A 24,656-nucleotide genomic window follows, 5' to 3' on the forward strand; every position below is an offset into this window, starting at 1 on the left:
ATTTAGATTTCAAGAGACTCACCCATTTACCCTTGTTCTTTTATCCAGATTCCTATTATCTAAAGTCATTACTAATTTATTAAAACATATATTTATTTCTACCAAACCCTATTTTTTTAGTAATACTCTCATTGGGCAAGGTGATGGCATATCATGATCTGTAATAATATTATATGGAATATATTGTATGAATGAATTATATGATGAATCTTCCTTTCTTTTCTCCGAATAAGTTTTCATAAAGTAGTTAAAAGATAGCCCCTTCAATGAGTCAAAGTATTTGAAGATATCTTGCTTCTTAAAACGGATAAAAATTCAAATTTAAAAAAACTGTCCTTCTTGTTATACGGTTTCATGGCAACACCTTCCATGATGTACCATTCTTTCTACAATTTTTAGAAAGTGCTTAGTACCTCTTTTTGGACCAATATATTTTTTTGAATAAAAAAATTCTTATACCGTTATTCAACCATCTATGGATCCAATGTATTTAAATTCATTAATATTTTGAACTTTGATGTCTCATGCTACTTTTCCTTGGTCGAAGCTTCACTTATTGATTCAACCTAGTAGATACAGAAAAAATCTATTATTTGTAGCTATTAGGGACTATATAGCATTGATTTATAATGAATATATTTTTTTAAAATCATATATCAGAATTACTTGTTTATTGCCTCAATAAATTATATAATGAATATTCCTTAATTTTTCTTGAAGTAAGTTTTGATAAAGTTTGGCTAAGTAAGACATTTTGTTTTACTTAATAACTGCAGCAAATAAAATAGGATAACCAAGATTGTCATTGAGCTCCCCTTGTGAGGGCAGATACATCAGTTACAGGTAATAAAATTATTTGACTTATGTTAAAGGTTATTTAGCATGTCCAAAATGTGAAAAGTGGTACTATCTAGTTACAGTCTAAATAAAAAAATCCTTTAAAATTCTATATAGATCCCATTAAGCTAAATGCTTATCCATCACATTTAATTGGATATCAAGCTTGTGAGATTAGAATATTAACAACTATAGTCTAAATTCACAAATATATTGCTAATGAAGCTTAATATAAATACTGCATTGGAATTAAAAATAATATATTGCTACACTGTTCACATGAAAGTCACATATAAAATTTACCTTAAAATGCATTAGCCTAATAATTTCATACCAAAGTCATTCACCATACTTCGAAATAACCAAGTACCATAAATTAGCATACTTATGGCTGAACTAATACAAAAACAAAAGTACTACACATATCAAAATGCAGAAACCTCTAAACATTGTCAATTTGATTCCATAACTGTATCAAAATATAGGAACCAAAATAATCCGCATACCAAACAACATACTAAGATCCAACCATGCTATTAATCATGCATTATGCCTAATTATCACTCCCACTAATTTGCATCTTCTGCCTCTTTCCACCCTTGCGACTGAACTTGTTCGTGGAAAATCTCAATTCATCTTCATTGTCAACATTTATAGGCAAAGACTGTTTCATCCCCATGGTATCTCTTTTAGCTGGGGTTTTCTTTGAGGCTGGTGACACTGTCCTCAATACCATCCTGAGAACAGCAACATTATAATTCCACCTTTATGTATATAAAAAATACTTGTAAAAAAAAGATGCCTTATTAGCAATGATATTATATGAGCTCACCATAGAAAAAATAGAATCAGTATCATTTTGCATATTGGCCAAAACTGCCGACACGTTGATCGAGTCACTGCACCCATTGTCCTATAAATGAGCACACAATAATCCTACTTATACATTATAATATACATGCTAGCATAGTTAATATTCCAATTGTCAAAATGAAATAACTAAAGCACATACAGTTATAGCATCAAAGGGGAGATTATGCACTTCCTTGGGGTGATTCATCTCTATAATCTCCTCATCATCACATATTTTCATGATAGTATAGACCTGGTCATACTATCTAATGTTCGATGATTTAACGTTAATCTTGAAAAGTAACTTCCTACCCATCATGGTTTCCAAAGCCGGGGGGTATCCATCTCCATCAAAAGCCTAGGGTGTTTATAGATATCAATCAATATACTTGTTAAAAAAAAATAAAGATCAACTGCATATCTTACATAATATACTTGATAAAGTTCAACAAACATTTTAAAAAAAACAAAGGGGTTACGCATCTTAAGTATAACTGCATATCTTACAAAATCATATAATGAATTTTCCTTAATTTTTCTTTGAATAAGCATGATAAAGTTTGGCTAAGTTACACATTTTATTTTACTTGATAACTGCAACAAATAAAATAGGATAATCTAAACTGTCATTGAGCTCCACTTGTGAGGGATTGATACATCAGTTACATTGGATAAAATTATTTTACTTACATTGAAGGTTAATTAGCAAGTCGACAATGTGAAAAGTAGTACTATCCAATTATAGTCTAAATAATACCTCGTTCTTGCCCTGGTCAGCTTGCCTCCCGCATAGCTGTACCATTTCCCTATCCCACATTAACAATGTTATGCTACCCGTTCTGTCACATGCCATCACCTCAACTTTGAACCTGAATCAAACACGTCAAAACATCAATGACACGAAGTAGGAACCCAAAATAACATTAATAAACTTGAAACAGAAAACATGCATTTTATAATTTTAACATATATGTCATACACACCTAAGTGATGCAGCTCCATGGGTGTGACCACATCTACCACACTCATATCTGTTTCCAATAGGGGTTTCTACTTTCTTTAGACATTTTCGGCATGATTTGTAATACCAATCATCCTTGCCAGAGTTAATTGAAATTATTGTACCGGCAATCCATATAGGCCCTTCCTGCAAATAATAACATGGAAATGTTAATATATAGCAATGAAAATAGACTAAGTAGATTCTTGTACTAATTGTCCTCGCCTGTGTTGAGCTGATGGCTTCTTCTATAGTTTTAACAGCAACATCTCCCTTTTTTAGCTCGTCGGCACCAGATCGCGGGCCATGGGATGAAACTTGACTAATTCTGGCCGAGTTTGCCGGTTTTTCAGAAAGCCTCCTTCAAAATTAATAAATACCGACATCATAATCTATACACACAAAAATTTTCTTCTCGCATAATCACTCATTGTGGATGTTAACTAACCTGTTATGGAAATCTCTAACCTCTTCCAAATCAGGATTAATACGTAACTTAGAATACTCAAAGTGACTCTGCACTGATGTTTTTTCTATAAGAGAATATAGATTATTGTGAGCTACATGTTCTTGAATTGTTAATGCCATTAATAGTAAGCACAACAACAACCCATTTGGTGTAAACACATACCATTCCACCTGCTCGGTTTAAAGCATTGAGCTATAACTATCAGAGGCTCCACCCTTTCTCCCTCGAGATATGGTAGAATTTGGTCTACCATGTCTCCAAACAACACACACCCAATGCTGTTATTTCTGCATCACAATGTTAGAAGAATAAAAATTTTGTTACTAAGTGCAGTCATAACAAAAGTGAACAAATCAAATTACTATAGAGAAATCTTATTCAAGGTCTTCGATCAAAATAGCCAAACGCTTTGTCTCTCTGCCTTTGCTGGTAATCAACTCTCTTGGATCCTCTTTTTCAACAACTTCACCAATGACATCTACACAACAATGAAAGGTCCAAAACAAATTAATTTGCTCACATGACACGTTTGTTAGATAAATCCACCACTGGTATCATTTTTTTTTTTAAATTTGCATTACCTATGAGTATTGAATCATCGATCTTGTCAACTCGAAGCAACTCCACAATAGGCTTAAAAGAAAATGCCTCTAGAGGAAAACTGGGATGAGGTACCAGAAGAATAGTGGTCTTCTATGAAAAATTGATGGTCCATCTATTTGTAGTTATCTTGATTTTCTCTTTTTTTTTCCACCACTATAAAGTTAGACATCACGTACATGCTAAACTCCAAAATATTACCTCTCCACTTCTTGATCAATGGTTTTGGGATTGAAGCACGGATCCTACAACCCTAGAAATTTTGAAAACAGCATGTCTGTTGTAGAAATACTATTAGAAGCCAGAAAATAATTAGGTATACTATATATCCAACACACTTACTTTGATATCTTGAAGAACCATCTCAATGCCATTGATTTCTTTGTCGTTGAACCTGTTTGGAACTTCCCATAAATGCATAACATAAACCTTGAAATTCCATTGAAGTTTTGTTGGATTAACATCCATTAACATATCATATATTTCTGCCATGTTTATGCAGGTTTGGAACAAAAAAGCTCACTATTTTTGAGTAGAGAACATTCTTAAATAGTTTCAGGGGTAATGGTTGAAGATGTGTCCTGAGCAACATTTTATAGGCAAGTTTGATTTTTGAAGATGAGAACATGTTTTTACCACGGCAGTCCATTATTTAATTCACACAACTGTCTACTATTTAATTTCCACGTGTCAGCCAGTAAAGTTATGCACTTGTCAAGCATTGAGAGCACCACTTGTCGAGCAGCAACCTATCCACTACATTCTTATAATATAGTAATAGATTGTGGTGTTTTTAATCATTGATTGATAAAGTAGTCATTGACATGGGGTCTACAAGAATATTCGATTTTTATTTTTTATCACTAATAAAGATTAACATTTAGCATGATTTTTTAATTAAGAAAACTCCCTCTCATTTCCATACTAATCTATTTAAGTTTTGAATTGCAGTTATTCACTGTTCCATACGGTAGTTAAGTTTAGAGGCCTTACCTACTGTATCGTAGACTAGATCAAACTTTTCTGACAGCTCTTCAAAGTTCTCCTTTGTGTAATCAATAGGGAAGTCAACTCCCAGTTTTCTCAATAATTCGAGTTTTCCAGTGCTTGATGTTGCTGCTATCCTTGATGCGCCATACACATGCTTCGCAAGCTGCACGCAAACGTTATATACGATAGTAATTAATTTACTATTATTAATATGTTTGTTATTAGTTATGGACTGCATCTATAAGTATATACAGGTTTAAATTAATGTTTATGTTAATAAGTGTGGGAATCTTGGTGAAGAAGAAATAGAGAGAGGGAAGAATGGTGAAGAACTCAGAATTCAGAGAGGGGATCGGAGAGTGTGATTATTCATGCATTGATCAAGGGAGGGAATCAGTTTTCTCAATCTCTTTGGGGAGAGGGAGAAGACTTATATACAACCTGAGTCACACACACTTCACATGCATCTAACTAACTTCAACGGTCAAATAACCTTATAACTAACTATTGCTACAAGAGCCTAACTACTTGCTGCTACTGTGACTAACTTATATCAGTCACAGTTTATTTCGGTTTCTGTTATATATACTTATATATCTGTGAATTATTTTCGATTTTGTAAGTTTTCTTAGATTAAAATATTTCATATAAGTGACCAATACATGTCGAATTGAATTATTCATAAAGTGATTCATAATACTTTATTTACTGGAATTGTTTTGATTTATTAAGAACTCAACAAAAGTAGCATATATATATATCTATATATTAAATGAAGGATTGATCACTTTTAAATTAAGATAATAAAATTTATATATGATAAGAGTTACAAATTTAATAATAATTAATTTCTTATTTATTAATTAATTTTCTCACTTTAAAAAAATCTAAAATTTATATAAACATTGGTGGTTATAGTATTGACAAATAAAAAGATATAAAATTCATGAGACAACAAATATAAATTGTTTTAATTTTAGAGAAAGTTTAAAAAATTAGTATTTTTATTAAAATTTGGCCATCACTAAACCAGTAAAAAAAAAGTGAATAATTATTCTTTTTAATTTTAATGCATTATCAGAATAAATCAATTTTACACCTACTTTTAATCATATAAGATCATGTTAATAAAAATAATTATTTTTTAGCATCTCATTTGGTAGATCAATTTTAAACTCTATAGTTAATTATTAGATACACTAACTTTCTCAAAACTTAGTTGTTAATGCATATGAGTATGAGACTACAAGTAAAATAATTAATTATCGGGGAGTGTTAGGTAAACAATGATCATCTTAAATAACATGAACAACTATCAATCAAATAAAAATATATTACATCTTAATTTAATGCTACTAATTAAATTTAAGATTAATTTACTTTTTTAACCTTATTCATTCACATTGTTTACATATTGTTCAAAACTGTTGTTGTTTACACATTGTTTACCATTAGATAAATATATTGTCAAGATTAGTATGAGACTGAATTAACCGAGAGATTAGTACGCATTATGTTTCATGTGAAATTAATATTGTAAAGGTTAGATAAATATATTTGACCGAACTCTTTAATTAATAGTACCATAAAATAATTACCTGAATAACTTGGGTTCCAACACCGCCAGCACCTCCAAGAACAAGAATAGATTTGCCAGCAGAAAAGTCAGCTCTCTCAAGTCCTTCATAAGCAGTCTCAACTGCCGCAGGAAAGCTAGCAGCTTCAACAAAGCTGAGATTTGGAGGCTTGTGAGCCAAAAGCCTCTCCTCAGCAATAGTATACTCGGACAATGTTCCAAGTTTCTTCAGATTTTCTATGCCTCCCTCTTGAATGTCACCGTAAACTTCGTCACCAACCTTAAATTTCGTGACTTGATTTCCCAATTTTACCACTATACCGGCAACATCAAACCCTGGAACAATCTTCACATCATTCCCACCCACAATGCAAACAATTAAGAATGACAACGTTAGTTTGACATATGCATTCAAAATGTGTTCAAAAAAAATAAATATTTGACAAGAAATATATATACAAGAGTGGGATCAAATTGTATAATAAGGAAAATCAAATTAATTGCCTAGTAATATATCTAGCTAGGGAGCATTGGGTATGATCAAACTAGATGAGTGATCTTAATTAAGAACAATGCATATATTAGATATATGGGTTAATGTTGAAAGAGCAATGCTAGGGGATCAGCAACTTTTGTGATTGGTAGCCATCAAATAGCTATCAATGATGATTTAATGGTATGAGATTGGTGTGAGATTTCATTTAATGACTCCCCTTTCTCTGCTGGTTACATGCTGGCCAAAATTCAATAAAATTGCTGACCCCTAAATTTTTTCATGTTGAAATTAGTCTAATCTCTAAAGGATAACGGGAATTAAATTGGTCTTTCTATTAAATTTTTGCTGATGTAATATTGTTTAAGAACGTAAAATCTAGCAGATTTAACCTCCCACGTTAATGAAAAGCTAATAAATAGTCAATTTAACTCATGTTCGTATCTTTTAAAGATCAAATTGAGGTGTTGAGTCCTAAGAGATTAAATAAACATATATATAGGCCTTTAAAGCACCAGTAATGGTTGCTAATAATTGTGTTAATGTGTTATGTAATCTATATTTTTCTATACACTAAAATATGATCCATGTTTTAAAGAAACTAATGTATAATTTTATAAATAGAAAGTGTTATATATAACATCATCTAATTTCGATGGAGGTGAATATAATTTATCCAAAATTAATCAACAAGAGAATATAGAGTAGTACATACAGGAAGAAGTGGATCAGGGTTGTTAATGTCTTTGTAGAAGTCGGTAATTCTTTTATTATCAACTGGATTAAGGGATGCAGCCACAACTTTGATGAGAACTTGGTCCTCATTGAGTTCTGGTATTGGCCAATTTGGATGTACCTTTAGAACATCACCTGGATTCCCATGTTTCGAATAGAACCATGCTTTTGTGTGACTTGGAATGGTGGAATAATCATCTGAAGAAGCCATCACCGATATATATTAATAATTACTTTGGAAGATAGAAGAATAATGAAACAAAACTTTATTAGTTTGATGAGTTTACTTTGTTTGGTTGATGGAGAGAGAGGAGCAAATTGATCGCATATTTATAGTCTGTCGTCATCTGCTTCTTAGCTTGTTAAGTTAAATTCTCCTTTCGAAAAAGTATATAATTGATTAAAAATAGAATTACTAATTAGAAGCTAAAGCAAAATGGTAATATTCATGAAGACGCAGGCAATTACGTCTAGTTTTGAATTTTCAGAAAACACTTTCAGGTGTTTCGAGAAGAGGAATGCTAGGGGCAGCAATTTTTGTGATTTGTAGCCATCAAATAGCCATCAATGATAGTTTTAATGGTGTGAGATTGGTGTGAGATTTTATCCAATGGCTCATTTTTCTTTGCTGGTTACATGTTGGCCAGAATTTAACAAAGTTGCTAGCCCCTAGACTTTTCTGTTATGAGAATATAATGAGTAAAGTACATCAAAATATAAAATTCTAAAGATTTTAACATCAATTTTTGTTTGTAAGTGTAGAAGTTTCAGAAAATCTTTGAAGATTAAATCTAAACTTGTTGCATGCCATTATGTTGAAATAGGAACAATACTTAGCTTGACAAATCAACAAGAAAAAGAAGCAGCCATGTTTGAAAGTACAAACCAAGAATAAATAGTTGAAAAATCGTGTTTATACTAGCTTGGATTGATTAGTACTTGTTTTGTCGATTTTTAATTCGATGGTGGTTCGATTCTAATGGTTTGAGAGTGAAATCTACTCCTCTTTTGCAGGTACCGATTTTTCTATGAATGCATCAAAAGTTTTCGAATTAGACGAGCATTAAAAAGGAAATGAGTTCAAAAGGTGTAAAAGACTGAAAAAATGTAAAATAAAGATTTCGAAAAGTAAAACTTATTAAAATCAAAATGTTTTGCATCGAATTTAAACCAAAGCGATAAAAAGACCTCCAATTAAATCAAAGGACTTTTGACTTGAAAATTAAAGGTACTGAAATGTAAATCTGACAATGAAATTTAAAGATACTTTAAAGATAAATTGAACAAGAAAAGTAAAGTTTGCTGAAATTGTAAATTGAAAAGATAAAGACATGGAAGAAACCCTACAGAAATCGAACTCGATCGCAGACTCAGAAATTCGCTGGGATATGAGTGTGCTTGAGTGTATTTCTGAAGAAAAGTTCTAACCCCTGTGCCGTACTGCTTCCTGTTATTTATAGCCTTCTTTCCATAACTAATCATTAAAGAATTCGTGCCCCTTTGCGTGTAGAGATTAAGATAACCGATAAGTTTGGAAAACTTTAAATTATTGTGATGATCAAACATTGTTAAAAATATTAATTACAAAAATTATTAATTTGATTTTTGCTACAAATTGATTGTTTAATGATTTTATTTAGATGCGTTCTTCGGTGCTTAAATATTTTTGCCGAAATATTGCCGAAAAGATGTGGTAAATTATAATATTGACAAGTGGATATGAAACTGTCAGGGGTAATAGTAAGTTTTGCAGAGTTAACAAAACGGCGTTAACTTGATTTCTTCATTCTCTCTAACCCAGCCACTGTTTACCCAAAACTTTTATTTGCTCCTCCTTCCTTTGTTTGCTGACAATACTTTAATCTGTGTTATTGCATTTCTTTCATTCACGAGTCATTATCCTTTCTCTACTCCTCCATTGAAAGTAAATCGAAGACCCACGAACCGAGGTGTGGCATCTTCTTCTATCACTGTTGGTGTTACGATTGCTCTCACTGTGCCTCCATTGCTGTTGTGGACAGTGACATTGTGGCCCTCCTCTCACACCCCTTTACATTGTTCGCATCCCCCATTGTCTACCTAACAGAACTCATTAATAGTTGATTCTACTTTATGGTGTCATTATTTGTATTATAAAATTTCAGAATTAGCATTAATATGTATGATGATTTGATTTGATTTAGATAGAATCAACCATTAAGAGCAAGATATGAAAGAGATTAATACCGCCAAATAAAAAAGAAAACAATTATGACAATTATGAGAGAGATTAGACAACAAACAATTAGTGTGTATAAAAAAGTATTGATTTGATTATATTTGAAAATATTTAATGAACTAGTAAGGGTAAAATATGAAGAGAATATAGAAATTTGTACTGTTACATAAAGGAAGAAAAGTATCAAGTCTTTATAAAGATTGATTTATTGCAACGACTAACAAAAAACTAGGCTTATGATATAAGAAGAAGAATAAGGTTTCAAGGTTCGGAAAGAAAAAAATTCAGACATCAAAGATAGTACATTGGGTGTCTTCTTTTTCATCTTGATGTATTCAGTTTTGTTTGAGTCTTCCTAATATAAAAGGCTTATGATTCATTGAGAGATTATCTGAAAAAGCCTATGAATGCATAGTCATAAACTAGAAAGAAAATATCATACTTTTTCATATTTAGTTTGTTTTGTTTTTTTTTTTTTTTTTTTTTGTCTTGGCAATTTGGTTTGATCATGGCATTACTTTGTGAAGCACAGAATTATTGCTTCGTTTGTCTTGGTGTAGAACTGATTTGGTTCGATTTGTCTTTGTCTTGGTCTTAGTCTTGGCATTGGTGATTGTAATATCTTGAATTGGATATCGTGAAATTTTGTTGTTATATATTGTTGTGGAGACTAGACATAGACCTCATTGCACTTCGAAATTAAATAAGAATACATATTGATGTCGTTCTCTCTACTCTTTTTTCTTTTATCTTTTATTGTTGGAAGAGAGTAAACCAAAAAAATATGTTGCTTAGCTTGCTCTGTTACATGCTTCAAGTTTTAGAAGAGTATCTTGATTCAAATTTCCTCCCTTTCTCAAAGTCTGTAAAATCTTCAAAAAGATGGAAAAAATAAAATAATGAAAATAAGGAAGGAAAAAATACGAGATCAAAGAAAAAGAAAAAACAAAACAAAAAAAGTTTGAAGAAAACAAAAATAAAGAAAAAAGAAAAAAATTTAAAAAAACCACAAGAAAAAGAAAAAAAATAATAATAAAATAAAAATATAAAAGAGAGGAGAGGGAGACCGCCGTCTTGCAAGAATGCAAGGTTAGCGGCCACAACGTTTCTTTAAAGTAACAACAAAGATAAAAAAAAAGAGAGAGAACAAGTTAAAACTCTAGCTAAAAAAAGAGAATGGATGAAATGACCTAATAAGTCCAAAAATATAGTTCTTATACAAAAAGTTTTGAAATTTTAAAACATGTTTTTCTTTTCTCTTTTCTAATACAAAAAGATTTGAATTCTTTAAACAAAATATTTTTTATTACAAAATATCTTTAAATTTTGTGATATACAATTATTTTGCTACAAAATACATTAAATTTTGTGATAAATATTTTTTTGTTACAAAACATTATGTACGTCTTAAAAAAATAATATTTTATTATAAAATTTTTTTGTTTTAAAATATTTTAAATTTTTACAATAAATTAACTTTTTGTTATAAAGTATTTTGAACTTTTGTATTAGAACAACTTATTGTTACAAAAAACAATACATTTTGTAAAAAAAAAAAAATCGCTACAGAAACTTGAAAACTTGAAATAAATTTTCATGTTGTTACAAAAAAATATTTTGCAACAATGACAAAATTTTATTAAAACAGCAATATTTTGTAACAATTTTAGAATATAATGCAACAGTTTTGTTACAAATACTGTTTTCTTCTGGTAGGATGTTAAAGTTTAGTTCCATAGGTAAGTACACATTCTTCTTGTTCCAAACTTCCAATACTCAACACACTACACAACGTGTATCTTATTAATTAATTGGGTTAAGTACGGTTTTGGTCTCTAAAGTTGACCGTGAAAATCGAAACCGTTCCTCATCTAATTTTGGATTTAGAATCGTCCTTAACGTTTTTTTTCGTATTAAAATTGTCTTTTTTAATAAATTTTTTTAAATGACAAAAATACCCCCTTTATTTCTACCATTTCATTCTTCTTGTTCTTCTTCTTCTTCCATTAACAAATTCTTCAATTTCTTCTTCCATTAACAAATTCTTCAATTACAGATTCAGAACAATTTCAGAAGAATAAATTCTTCTTCCATTAACAAAACTCAAAATTTTAAAATTTTAAATACAGTTAACAAAATCCAATTACAAGAATTAAAAATATCCAAATTCATCTTCAATTACAAAAATAAAAAATCTATAAATTTAGGAAAATAAGAAACAGATTAGGAAACAAGAACAGATTAGGAAAATAAGAAATAAGAACAGATTAGGAAAATCCAGAACAACATCAAATTCAATGGCAAAAGAAAAAATAGAAGAATCAGAAACAGATGCAGAAAAAGAAACAAATTCAATAACAAATTCAACAGATGCAGAAGAAGAAGCAAAATTCAAATGCAACAGCAAAAACAGATGCAGAAACAACAAATTTAATAGCAAATTCAACAGCAAATTCAACAGCAAATTTTTCAGCAAAAACAGCAAATTCAACGACAAAATTCAACAGCAAAATTAGAAACAGATGCAGAAGAAGAAGCAGATGCAAAATCCGAAGCAGAAGAAGAAGCCGAAGAAGAAGGAGATGCAGATGCAAATGCAGAAATAGAATCAGAAGCAGATGCAGGAGAAGAAGCAGATGCGGAAGCCGAAGCAGACCCACTCGCGCATCTCCTCTTTTCGCTGTTCTGCTTCCCCGACGGCAGCTCGTGGGCGAATCGGCGGTGACGACTTAGCGGCGTGGTCTCCCTCCAAGGCCCGATGACGACGCGACGGCGGCGGCGAGCCCTAGCAACGCCGGCATCTCCTTTCCCTCTTCTCTTCTCCCCATGTCGCAGCCCCTCTCTCGTTTCTTCTTTTTTTTCTTTCTTTTGGGTTTCCTGACGGCGACGGCGGCTTCAAGCTTCGCCGCCGACGCCGTCCCCCCTCCCCCCTTCCCCCTCTTCCTTGCCCTTTTTCCTCCTCCCCCCTCCCCTTTTCCTTTCTCCCCTCCCCTGCGTTCTTTTCCTTTTTTTTAATTTTACTTATTTTTATTTATTAGAATAGGAGTATTTTTGTAATTAAAAAAATTATTAAAAATGACGATTTTAATACGAAAAAAAATGTTAAGAACGATTCTAAATCGAAAATTAGATGAGAAATGATTTTGATTTTCACGTTTGACTTTAGGGACTAAAATTGTACTTAATCCTAATTAGTTCTATAAACTAGACCAGGAATTATTTATGAACATACACATGAATATTGGTCATCATCACCAATCATTATCGTTCAGCAGAAGATAGAATTAATTATCGGCATACATAGAAACAGATAACATAGAAAATGATGACAAGGTCTTATGACACAATAATAATACAAGCCTCAATTATTTACTACCACACACATCCTTAAATATATTAATCCACCGTATTAGGATGTTGACCCTATTTACATTTATTCTATTAATCATGTTAAGTATACACTAAAATTAATTATTAAAATCAGTCAATAATATAAAATATATATTAAAATATAAATACATATTAAAAATAATTTAAATAATATATATATATATATATATATATATATTAGTAACTGATTTTAATAGTTAATTTTAAAGTACATATAATATTTTTAATATATATTAAGTAGTAATAATAATATTCATGGGATGGGATAAACGACCACCTTTCCTGTGGCTTTTGCAGTTTGAATGTAAGAAAGAGCATGAATGACTTGAGAAAATGGCACTGGAGTGAGAGGATCCAGAACTGGCTTGACCTTGCCGCTCTCAAAGAAAGGCCTTAATTTGTCTAAGATAGATCCTTTGGAAGTGAGAACGAAAAAGATAGCTGGTGGAACTCCAGGAGGTACTATTGTCACTACTTTCCCACCTTCTTTTACACCTTTCAAGGCTCTTTCAGTTTGCCCTGTTTGCATTGTTTTGGTTATTACAATTACAAAATCACTACTATTTAGAAAGAAAAACAATTGAAAAACACACTAGTACACTACCACTAAGAAATGAACATTCTTAATCATCACAAAAAAGAAAAAAAAAAACATTTTATACAATAATTAGTTATAAAATGAAATTATCTCGTAGTATATTTTTTCAGTCAATAATTGTTAAAAATTTAACAATAATTTATTATTGATATTTAGTAATTATTGGTGGCAAAAAAGTATTCATTAAAATGTTGTCAAAATCTTTTAACTGATCTTAAAAAAATATATACAAACTTTTATATATATAATAAGTTTCACAAATATAATTTGTATATTAAAATTAACTACTAAAATTAGTTATTATGTATTTGTGTATAAATATATATTATTTAATTTATTTTTAATATATAATTTATATTTTAATATATATTTAATACTAATAACAAATTTTAATAATTAATTTTATTATACATTTAATATGGTATTGGTTTTAACTAAAAAATATTTATTTATTTTTTCATGTTAGTACGTGTACTTCGCTATATTAAATTGTGGTATTTTTAATCATTGATAAATAAAGTAGTCATTGTCATGGACTTCACAAAAATATTAAAATTTTATATAGAAGAGTATATATTTAAATAAATTTTTAAAAAGATTTTGAATAAGACATTTTTTGTTTTTAAAAAATTTTATTATATTAAAATTTTTACATTTTATAAAAATAAGATATATAAATTTTTTAATTTTTTTTTAAAAATTTATTTATTTAAATAAAAACAATAAAATTGACTAAAATAAAAATTTATACATCTTGTTTTCGTAAAGTTCAAAACTTTAACATAATAAAATTTTATGAAAAACAAAAATATTCAATACAAAATTTTTTAAAAATCTATTTGAATATATATTCTTTTATCTATAATAAAAATTCACATTTAGCATATTTTTTAATTAAGAAAACTCATTCCCACTCCTCCCCACTGTGGTTAACTTTGAAGACCTTACCAACTGTATCGTAGACTAGATCAAACTTTTCTGACAGCTCCTCAAAGTTCTCCTTTGTGTAATCAATAGGAAAGTCAACTCCCAGTTTTCTTAAGAATTCAAGTTTTCCAGTGCTTGATGTTGCTGCTATCCTTGATGCGCCCCACACATGCTTCGCAAGCTGCACACAAATAAATGTTTGTAATTAATTAATTTACTGTTATTAATTCGGTGAATTCTATGATTTTTATTTAATTTAATTTTTAAAATAAATTTCACATATTAAAAATTATTTATTTTTATATTTTTTAAATTAAATATTAATTTTTAATTTTTTTAACAAATTAGACAATATAACAATCATCTAAAATTTTATAATAGACACGTATATGTGTAGATTAGATCTAATGAGATTATTAATATGGTTTACCTAAACAATTAGAACCACCAGTAAAGTGGTTACCTAAACAGTAAAATTTTATAAAAATGTTTCATGTGAAATTAATATTGTAAAGGTTAGATAAATATATTTGACCGAACTCTTTAATTAATAGTACCATAAAATAATTACCTGAATAACTTGGGTTCCAACACCGCCAGCACCTCCAAGAACAAGAATAGATTTGCCAGCAGAAAAGTCAGCTCTCTCAAGTCCTTCATAAGCAGTCTCAACTGCCGCAGGAAAGCTAGCAGCTTCAACAAAGCTGAGATTTGGAGGCTTGTGAGCCAAAAGCCTCTCTTCAGCAATAGTATACTCTGACAATGTTCCAAGAATCTTAAGGTTTTGTATGCCATCCTCGTTAATGTCGCCGTAAACTTCATCACCAACTTTAAATTTCTTGACTTGAACACCCACTTTCACCACTATACCTGCAACATCAAGCCCTGGAACAATCTTCACATCATTCCCACCCACAGTGCAAACAATTATGAATGGAAAAAGTTAGTTTAATTTTATATATGCATGCATGAAAAAAGCATATATAGAAAAAGTGAAAAAATAAATATTTGACAAGAAATATGTATACAAGAGTGCGATCAAATCAAATTGTATAAAAAAAATTCGTACAATGTACAAGCATCTTATTTTAATGCACAGAATCCAAAAAAAATTACACTAAAAAAGTATAATATATGCAACCCAATCTAATAATTATATCAATGACTATTTTTACCATTTGAACATGTGATCTTAAGATTAAATTATATGTATATCAAGAAAAATTACATTTAACTATCTAAAAATATTGGTGGGTTCTCACATACTAAGTGAGAAAGTACATAAAAGACATCTCTGCACATTTTGAATATGTATAAGAGTAATCACCGGAAAATTAAAATTAGGGATTATCGGGTATGATCAAACTAGAAGTGTGTGTGATCTTAAGGACAATATATACCTTTAAAAAATATGAGTCAAATTGTTTTTTCTATTAAATTTTTACTAACGTAATAAAATATAGGCTTACCTTGCATGTTAGTCAAAAATTAACGGACAAACAATTCGACTCATGTTGATATTTTTTAAGGATTAAATTGAAGTGTTGAATCTTTGAAAGACCAAATTAACTTATATATGTTAAAACACCAAATTGAACATTAATACAAATTATTTATCTCACTTTAATTTTTAATACTCCCCAAATTGACCAAATTAAGTGCCATGCATGTAATCTATAGCTTTTTTATAAATAGAAAGTGTCATATATAATATCATCTAATTTCGATGAAGGTGAATATAATTTAGCCTAAATGAACAAGGGAATATAGAGTAGTGCATACAGGGAGATGAGGATCAGGAGTGTAAATGTCCTTGTAGAAGTCAGTGATTCTTTTATTATCAACTGGATTAAGTGATGCAGCCACAACTTTGATGAGCACTTGGTCCTCTTTGAGTTCTGGTATTGGCCAATTTGGATGTATCTTTAGAACATCACCTGGATTCCCATGCTCTGAATAGAACCATGCTTTTGTGTGACTTGGAATGGTGGAATCATCTGATGAAGCCATCATAGATATATATTAATTACTTTGGAAGATAGAAGAATGATGAAACACAACTTTGATTTGATGGGTTTACTTTGTTAGGTTGATGGAGATGGAGAGCAAATTTATCACATATTTATAGCCTGTCATCTGATCCTTGTTAAATTAAAACGAGGAAATATAGAGAGCTAATGGAGTATGAGTATGAGGAGACTATGCCATTTGAACTATAACTCATTGGCTTTAAATTTGGAAAGATAGGAGACTCGAACCCGCAACCTCTTAATTGAGTATGGGGAGTCTATGCCATTTGAGCTATTACTCATTGGCTAAATTTGGAAAGATAGGAAACTCGAACCCGCAACCTCTTAATTGAGTACGAGGAGTCTATGCCATTTGACTTTCTATTAGCTTTCTAGCAACATTCAATTAAAATTACCCATCGAAAAAGGACATAATTGATTAAAATTAAAATAGAATAATTAAGTAGAAGCTAAAGCAAAAGAGCGATACTACATGTATAACCAACAAAACATTTATTATTTTGAACTATTTAGTCAACAAATATATTTTTATATATAATGTCTAAAAAATACGGTAATGGTTAAATCGTAATTTATTAAATTGTCATGTTTGCATGTCAAATATATTTTGGACACAATATTTATTCAACATTTATCTGACATATGTATTTTTTGTCTAACTGTATTTTAATAAAAAAATATTTTTTGAACATATTTAGACACACTTAAATACTATCATAAATCAGTGTGTTTAATCTTATAAAAATAATATATATTGTTATTTATTAAAACAAAAAATCATTTTAAATATGTTATATAATTAAAAATAATTGAAAATATTTTACTTTATATTTTAAATACTTTAAGACAATAAAAATAATTAAAAATTAATTTATGTTTTGATATTAATAAAATATTAAAATATTATTATAATTTATCTTAAAAACATTTTAATCATATATATAGTGTTCTTGTATCTTAAAATATATCTCATATTATATAGTATTTTGTGTCCGCACCAATATCCATAACTATTGATAAAAAAAAATGTTAATTTCCACCCTAAAATTTCTTAAACCAAAATAATTTGCATCAAGACGCAGGCGCTTACGTCAAGTTTTGAATTTGTTCGGTAGGCCGGGTACCGGACAGTTCGGGTTAAGACCCTGAGGTCAACGTTTCGGATGGTGGAGAGACTCGTCTGGTCGCGGTTTCCTGGTCCCGAGAGAGCGAGATCCCGAGCACTTTGGATGGAGAGGGGGATGCCACCTGCAAAGACACTCCGACGCCCTTGTCAGAATATGTGCAGGCGGAGAGGAAATGGTGTGTGAGTGTCACGTACCTTGGGGGGAGAGCCAGTCTCCCCTTATATACATGTCAGTAGTGGGCCCTTCCAGTGAGCAGGCCCATACCCCCAAAGGTGTTGTCCCACGGCTGTGTGTGAGCCGTACGGGACGCGTGTCCGGGTCGGGCGGAGGACGCACCATTGGGCCGGCGGGAACTCGGGTCGGGTTGACCCGCGTGAGTTTTGGGCCAGGCCGTAACAGTGCCCCCGACGCGTCAGCGATGGCCGTGGGGGCCATTGGTGGCGCGTGATGTTTACACTCGTACGTTGTCGCTGGGTCGGCAGATCGTGGGAGGGACGCGTCTCTTGTGCGCGTGTCTCTTGATCTGCTGTGGCATCTGTTTGCCGTTTCGTTCTCCGCGCTGGGCATTTAATGCTCATAATGATTTGAAAAAACCCGTGCGCAAAGACTATCTTGCCCCTGCTTCTTTTCGCGCTTTTTTGGGGGTGGTTTTTAAACAGTTTTTCTTCCTATCCACCCCCCACTCTTATCATTTCTAACTTCTTCTCTCCCTAACATCCAAAGCTTCCTGCGCGAACTCCTTCCTGCTTCAACTTCCAGCCCAGATTTCCTTCATCGTTCCAGGTAACCTTCTGGTTTCTTTCTTCTGGTTTCTACGCTATGCTCTGTTGTTGTGTGATTTGTTGTTTGCATCTATTGCATGGCTGGTTTTATTTTCGTTAAGAGGTTTTTCCAGTGTTGGGATAGGTGGGTTAGGGAAGGGGTACCATTCCAGGATAGGCTTTTTTGGGTGGTTTGTGAGGTAGGCGTAGTTTTTAGCCGTATCTGGTCACGTTTGAGTTGAAAAGGCATAGTTTCTGAGTTTTTTCGGGCTCCCGACCTCATAGACTAATGGAGTGGTACCCCGCTGTAGGTATGCCTTGCGTCGTCTCCCGGTCTTCCGGATCCGCTGCGGCTTACGACCCGTATGCTTGGGTGACTGACGATATAAGGAGTTCACCCAACCAGATGGACTTGGAGGAATTGACGGAGTTCCGGCAAGCCGGTTACCTGTGTGGGGGTACTGACGAGGAGACCAACTACGAGGCCATTGTCCCGCTTCCTCACGAGCGTATTTATGAGCTCAATTTTCATTCTCCTCGCGTCCCCGATTGGATCTGGTTTTACAAGTCCATGTTCACACAAGTCGGTGTTCGGATCCCGTTCTCCGATTTTCAAATGGCGCTGCTGAACCGGATATCCGTCTGTCCGTCTCAACTTCATCCGAACAGCTGGGCTTCGATCCGCTGCTTCGAGATGGTCTGTGAGTACTTAGAGCTACCGGCGTCGGTAGACGTTTTTCTCTTTTATTTCAACCTTACCAACCCCTCCAAACAGGGGAAAGTAAGAAAAGGGTTTCTTTCTTTCCGTGCTGCCCAGGGTAGGAAGATTTTTAGCCTTTTTGAGGATTCCTACCATGGTTTTAAAGATAAGTATTTCGAGGTTCGTCCCGTTAAGGGTCGCCATCCCTTCTGGTTGTCGTTAGAGGGGGAGCGCCTTATCCAGACTTACTGGAGCTTTGGCGCGGGGTCGAATCCTTTTGTGAAAGTGTCGTACAAGAGGTTGTCGGCTGTAGATAAACAGATAGCGAACGTTCTTCTTGCTATCTTTGAAAAGAATCCCGTGAACCCCCACCTTCTCATGGGTGAACGGGAGGCCGGCCGGAGCTATATTCGTGAGTTGCTTTTCTCGTTTGCATATGTTTCTTGCTTTTTATGTTTGTGACGGCTAACGTTCTTGTTGTTTATCGCAGTGGAAATGTCTGCCACCGTGACTGGTCTTGAGAATTTGATGAAGACCTTTTTTGATGCTAGTGATGATGAGAATGCCGAGGAGAAGGACGCCGGCAAGTCGGAGGGTCCGTCAGGGGAGAAGGAGGGTCAAGCTTCCCCTGCTCGGGATGCCGAAGCGTCGGGCAAGCAGGGTTTAGGGGGTCAGGCTTCCCCTTTTCATGAGGAGGGACCTGCCGACGGGCAGGCGACTCTCACCCCCCAACCGGATAGCGACGTGGAGCTTATCCACACTCCTAAGAAGCGAAAGATGTCTTCTAGCCCGGAAGGGGTCCTTACCGTAATGGAGAGGAATTTTGACGCTTCTAAGTTCATTGACTCCCAACTGATACCGGGGACAGAAGAGCATTTTCATGCAACCGAGCTGTCCGGGCAGGCGAGGTGGATGTATCGCACCTTGCTTCGTGGGGCCGTGATAGCTCGGAAGGCCGAGTTTGAGTTATCCGGTATGGAGGCGCTTCGGAGGAAGCTTGAGTCTTCTGTTAAGGCGAATAATGATTTTAAGGCTCAAGTTGAACTCCTCCAGGGTCAGCTGTCCGAAATGGGGGGAAAACTTAATGCTGCTGAGGAGAAGTCCTCGTTTGTTGCGGAGAGGTTGAAGGCGTCCGATGAGACCGTGGCCCGGCTTGTTGAGCGTGAGATGACATTGGAAGGTCAACTGAACGCCGCCCAGGGTCGGGTTGTCGCGTTGGAAGGGGAACGGGAGCAGGCTATCTCGGAGGCGAAGGCCGCTAAGGCAGAGGCCGTTGAGCTTAAGAAGAAGCTTAAGGTGGCCAAGGAACAAGGGAAGAATGCCATATTGATGACCGAGGACGCCCTGAAAGCTCAGCTGAAGATTGCTGCTCCTGATTTCGAGACGTCGTCAATTGGTGTTTTCAAGACTATCCAAGACAGGAAAATTGTTGATATGCCGAGGAAATGAAGCCTCGTAACTTAGGATATTTTGTAGCGCATTTGCTGAACACCCTGTTGACACTTTGTCGTTTTATTTTTCTTGAACAATTTACTTGTCTGTTCCGTATGTTGACGCTTTATGAGTTATCGTCGTTTGATTGTTATGATTTTTGCTTGTCTCATTATTTTGTCGTGTTGCCGTTACCGTGTCACCGTTTACTCTGGGCGGGCTTACTTCTTGTGCTCGTCTCGCCGTTTTCGCATTTGGTAGCAGTTCGGACCGATTCGGTCGCGTAGTCGTCGAGTTGGTTAAGGCTTATGAGCCGTCTGGCTCCCGGGGTGATCAGTCCCGGGGTGCCGTTTTAGGTTTTGGTCGTGAGAAATAGACATGAAGTAAGAAAGTTTTAACAATTAAGAAATTTGAACAAGTGAAAACTATTCGTCAGTTGGGCAAGTATTTGATAAAGTAAGCAAACAAGATGAATTAATCATGTGGACAGGGGAAATATTAACTACTTGGCTAGACTCCCTGTTCGGTGAGCCGGTGGATCAGGAGTAGAACCTCCTTAGGTTACTTGCGTTCCATATTTTGGGTATTTCCTTGCCGTCAAGTTTTTCGAGTTTGTAAGCGCCCTTGCCGAGTATCTCCCTTACCCTGTAGGGACCTTCCCAATTTGCCGCCAGCTTGCCTTCCCCTGGGGTAGGGACGCCGATGTCGTTGCGTCGCAGGACGAGGTCCCCTTCTTCGAAGTCTCGTTTGAGGACTTTTGCGTTGTAACGCAGGGCTATTCTTTGTTTCAGCGCCGTTTCTGTTAGGTGAGCCATTTCCCTTGTTTCCTCGATCAGGTCTTTCTCAACCGCTTCGCTCATGCCCGCGAGTAGTAGTCGGGGACTTGGTTCGCCGATTTCGACTGGTATTACCGCGTCGACCCCGTATGTTAGGCGAAAGGGGGTTTCCCCTGTGGCACTTTGCTCGGTTGTCCTGTAGGACCATAAGACGGAGGGGAGTTCGTCGGCCCAGTTTCCCTTCTTACCGTCTAGGCGCTTCTTTAGACCAAGAAGGATGACTTTGTTTGCAGCCTCTACCTGCCCGTTTGTTTGGGGGTGTTCTACTGAGGAGAACTTTTGCTTTATCCCCAGGCCAGAGAGGAATTCCATGAACTTCTTGTCGGTGAACTGGGTCCCATTGTCCGAGATAACGACCTCTGGGATGCCGAAACGGGTTATCACTTGCCTCCACATGAACTTCCGGCAGTTGGAGGACGATATCGTGGCTAGTGGTTCAGCCTCCACCCATTTGGTATAGTAGTCAATGGCTACAATGAGGTATTTGACTTGTCCTGGGCCGACCGGAAAGGGTCCCAGGAGGTCGACTCCCCATTGCGCAAAAGGACGTGTAGTCGTTAGCGAGCTTAGCTCGGAGGCTGGTGCCTTGTGGAAGTTGGCGTTTTGTTGACACTGTGTGCATTTTGTGACAAATTCCTTTGAGTCTTTCATCATTGTTGGCCAGTAGTATCCTGCTCGGATGAGCTTCCTTGCTAGGGCTTTGCCCCCGATGTGATGTCCGCAGCATCCTTCATGGACTTCTCTAAGCACGTAGTCCGTTTGGTCGGGGTGCAAGCACTTCAATAGGGGCTGGCTGAGTCCCTTCTTGAATAGTTGTCCCTGTATGATTGCGTATCTGGCCGCCTCCCTTCTTAAAGCTTTGGCCGCCTTCTCATCTTCAGGCAGCTTGCCGAGTTCCAGGAAGTTGGTAATGGGGTCCAGCCATGAGGGGCTCGACTCCATCAGGTGGAGGGCGACCGTTGGTTCCTTCACCATGCCCTGGATGAGTGACCGGTTGTCCGATCCTGGCTTTGTGCTCGCAAGCTTCGACAAAAGGTCTGCTCGTGTGTTCTTTTCTCTTGGGACGTGTTGGATGATGACCTCCTGGAACTGGCTCGTCATTTGCCTAACCTTTTCCAAGTACTTTTGGAGGAGGGGGTCCCGGGCTTGGTAGCTTCCGTTTATCTGTGAGGTGACGACTTGGGAGTCACTGCATACTTCGACCCTCGTCGCCCCGACTTCCCGAGCCAGCGTTAGTCCGCCTAGGAGAGCCTCATATTCTGCTTGGTTGTTCGACACGGGGAACTCGAACTTGGTCGATTGCTCATAGATGACCCCTGCTGGGCTTTCCAAGATGACCCCTGCTCCTCCGGACATTTGGTTGGAGGCTCCGTCCACATGGAGCCTCCACCGTGTGCCCGTTTCCTCGGGAGGGTCGCCCGTTACCTCCACCAGGAAGTCTGCCATTGCTTGTGCCTTGATTGCGTGTCGAGGCTCATACTGTATGTCATATTGTGAGAGCTCGATGGCCCAGGTCATCATCCTACCAGCCAGATCAGGTTTTTGTAGTATTTGCCGAATCGCCTGATCTGTCCTCACAACTATACGATGACTCTGGAAGTATTGTCTTAACCTTCGGGAGGATACTAGGAGCGCCAGCGCCAGTCTTTCCAGTTTGCTGTACCTCAGCTCTGGTCCCTGGAGTGCCCTGCTCACGAAGTAGACGGGCTGTTGTGTCCTTGCTTCTTCTGTAACGAGGACCGCGGCAAGCGCTTCCTCGGTTACTGACAGGTAGAGGTAGAGCGGTTCTCCAGCTCTGGGTTTCCCGAGGACTGGTGGTGCCGCCAAGATTTGCTTGAAGTGGTTGAATGCCTCTTCGCACGCTGGTGTCCATTCGAACGTCATTCCCTTTCTCATCAAATTGAAGAAAGGTAGGGCCCTTGCTGCCGATGCGCCGAGGAAGCGGGACAAAGCTGTCAATTTCCCAGCAAGCCTCTGGACGTCTTTGATGCAACCCGGACTCTTCATTTGGAGGACCGCTTGGCATTTTTCGGGATTGGCTTCCACTCCTCTTTGAGTGATCATGAAGCCCAGGAACTTTCCGGCCTCCATGGCGAACGCGCATTTGAGCGGATTGAGCCTCATGCCGTGTTGTCGTAGGGACGAGAAAACGTCGTTAAGGTCGCTCAGGAGATCATCAGGTCGGGCGGTCTTTGCGAGTATGTCATCTACATAGATTTCCACTGTTTTGCCCAGGAGTTCGCTGAATATCTTATTCATCAGCCTTTGGTATGTGGCTCCTGCATTCTTTAGACCAAATGGCATTACCTTGTAACAATAGATGCCCCCTGGCGTTATGAACGCCGTTTTTTCCTCGTCGGGTCGGTGCATTGGTATCTGATTGTACCCTGAGTAGGCATCCATGAAGCTCAGGTATCTGTACCCTGCCGCCGCGTCGACAAGCGCATCAATATTAGGTAGGGGGTAGCAATCCTTGGGACAAGCCTTGTTGAGGTCAGAGTAGTCCACGCACATTCTCCACCTCCCGTTGTGTTTTTTGACTAGAACCACATTTGACAACCAGGTCGAGTAATCCAGTTCCCGGATGAATCCCGCTTCTAAGAGGCTGGCCGTTTGCTTGGCTACTTCGTCCGCCCTTTCCTGCGATATTTTCCTCCTTTTTTGGGCCACTGGTTTGGCTCCTGCCTTTACGGCCAGGTGATGCGACATGAGCTTGGGGTCTATTCCCGGCATGTCGGCAGGTGTCCAGGCAAAGAGATCGGCATTAGCCCTGATCATCTCCATCAAAGGCTCCTTTATTCCGTGCGGGAGGTTTCTGTTTATGAATGTGAATTTATCGTCCTCCTCGCCGACTCTGAATTTTTCCAAGTCTCCTTCTGGCTCTGGCCTGGGCTTGTCGTCTACCCTGGCGTCCAGGTCGGCCAGGAAAACCCCTGACGCTTCCTTGGATTTTTTCCTGAGGGAAAGGCTGGCGTGGTCGCAAGCGACCGCCGTTTCCAAGTCGCCCCGGAGGGATCCCACGGATCCGTCATCGGCGATGAACTTCATCACCAGTAGTTTCGTACTGATAGCTGCCCCTAGGTCGT

General features: G+C 36.1%; 3 protein-coding genes and 1 long non-coding RNA gene across 11 annotated transcripts; 1 reads left to right on the forward strand and 3 right to left on the reverse strand.

Moving 5' to 3' along the window:
* Positions 1–1,063: 1,063 nt before the first annotated feature.
* Positions 1,064–3,878, reverse strand: LOC112750805 (uncharacterized). 3 transcript variants are annotated; one of them, XM_072216840.1, is made up of 9 exons: positions 3,740–3,878; positions 3,321–3,636; positions 3,138–3,222; positions 2,915–3,050; positions 2,673–2,836; positions 2,447–2,558; positions 1,850–2,047; positions 1,670–1,736; positions 1,064–1,574 (listed from the first exon to the last, which is right to left on the reverse strand). In XM_072216840.1, the coding sequence occupies exons 2-7, from the start codon at positions 3,409–3,411 to the stop codon at positions 1,952–1,954; spliced, it is 684 nt and encodes a 227-aa protein (XP_072072941.1). In that variant the 5' UTR covers positions 3,412–3,636; positions 3,740–3,878; the 3' UTR covers positions 1,064–1,574; positions 1,670–1,736; positions 1,850–1,951. The 3 variants fall into 3 exon arrangements, with proteins under 3 accessions (XP_072072941.1, XP_072072940.1, XP_025655448.2); XM_072216839.1 differs by having other exon boundaries at positions 1,670–1,750; XM_025799663.3 differs by having other exon boundaries at positions 1,670–1,773.
* On the reverse strand, positions 3,874–7,860 carry LOC112750803 (2-methylene-furan-3-one reductase). 6 transcript variants are annotated; one of them, XM_072216838.1, is made up of 5 exons: positions 7,533–7,860; positions 6,347–6,670; positions 4,752–4,911; positions 4,101–4,162; positions 3,874–4,011 (listed from the first exon to the last, which is right to left on the reverse strand). In XM_072216838.1, the coding sequence occupies exons 1-5, from the start codon at positions 7,761–7,763 to the stop codon at positions 3,874–3,876; spliced, it is 915 nt and encodes a 304-aa protein (XP_072072939.1). In that variant the 5' UTR covers positions 7,764–7,860. The 6 variants fall into 6 exon arrangements, with proteins under 6 accessions (XP_072072939.1, XP_025655442.1, XP_025655444.1 ...); XM_025799657.3 differs by having other exon boundaries at positions 3,877–4,011; positions 4,101–4,152; XM_025799659.2 differs by having other exon boundaries at positions 3,877–4,011; positions 4,101–4,187.
* Positions 7,861–13,049: 5,189 nt separating this feature from the next.
* On the reverse strand, positions 13,050–16,808 carry LOC112747168 (2-methylene-furan-3-one reductase). The gene is made up of 4 exons (XM_025795164.2): positions 16,468–16,808; positions 15,257–15,580; positions 14,707–14,866; positions 13,050–13,679 (listed from the first exon to the last, which is right to left on the reverse strand). Exons 1-4 carry the CDS (start codon positions 16,696–16,698, stop codon positions 13,414–13,416), a joined length of 981 nt encoding a protein of 326 aa, XP_025650949.1. The 5' UTR covers positions 16,699–16,808; the 3' UTR covers positions 13,050–13,413.
* On the forward strand, positions 13,482–14,974 carry LOC140178983 (uncharacterized). Its single transcript, XR_011872298.1, has 2 exons — positions 13,482–13,619; positions 14,776–14,974. It is a non-coding gene; the product is annotated as an uncharacterized lncRNA (long non-coding RNA).
* Positions 16,809–24,656: the final 7,848 nt, after the last annotated feature.

This window comes from Arachis hypogaea, chromosome 15, assembly GCF_003086295.3.
Source record: "Arachis hypogaea cultivar Tifrunner chromosome 15, arahy.Tifrunner.gnm2.J5K5, whole genome shotgun sequence".
NCBI lineage: Eukaryota > Viridiplantae > Streptophyta > Magnoliopsida > Fabales > Fabaceae > Arachis > Arachis hypogaea.

Excerpts from the sequence above, each read along its gene's own strand:
- LOC112747168 (XM_025795164.2), bottom strand. The coding sequence starts at position 16,698 with ATGATGGCTTCATCAGATGATTCCACCATTCCAAGTCACACAAAAGCA. Across the intron at positions 14,867-15,256 it reads TTGGAACCCAAGTTATTCAG|CTTGCGAAGCATGTGTGGGG; the intron begins GTAATTATTTTA and ends ATTTGTGTGCAG. Across the intron at positions 13,680-14,706 it reads TCTAGTCTACGATACAGTTG|GGCAAACTGAAAGAGCCTTG; the intron begins GTAAGGTCTTCA and ends CAATGCAAACAG.
- LOC112750805 (XM_072216840.1), bottom strand. The coding sequence starts at position 3,411 with ATGGTAGACCAAATTCTACCATATCTCGAGGGAGAAAGGGTGGAGCCT. Across the intron at positions 3,051-3,137 it reads GTTAGAGATTTCCATAACAG|GAGGCTTTCTGAAAAACCGG; the intron begins GTTAGTTAACAT and ends TTAATTTTGAAG. Across the intron at positions 2,837-2,914 it reads AAGCCATCAGCTCAACACAG|GAAGGGCCTATATGGATTGC; the intron begins GCGAGGACAATT and ends TATTATTTGCAG.
- LOC112750803 (XM_072216838.1), bottom strand. The coding sequence starts at position 7,763 with ATGGCTTCTTCAGATGATTATTCCACCATTCCAAGTCACACAAAAGCA. Across the intron at positions 4,163-4,751 it reads TCTAGTCTACGATACAGTAG|TTCCAAACAGGTTCAACGAC; the intron begins GTAAGGCCTCTA and ends ATTTATGGGAAG. Across the intron at positions 4,012-4,100 it reads TGGTTCTTCAAGATATCAAA|GGTTGTAGGATCCGTGCTTC; the intron begins GTAAGTGTGTTG and ends CAAAATTTCTAG.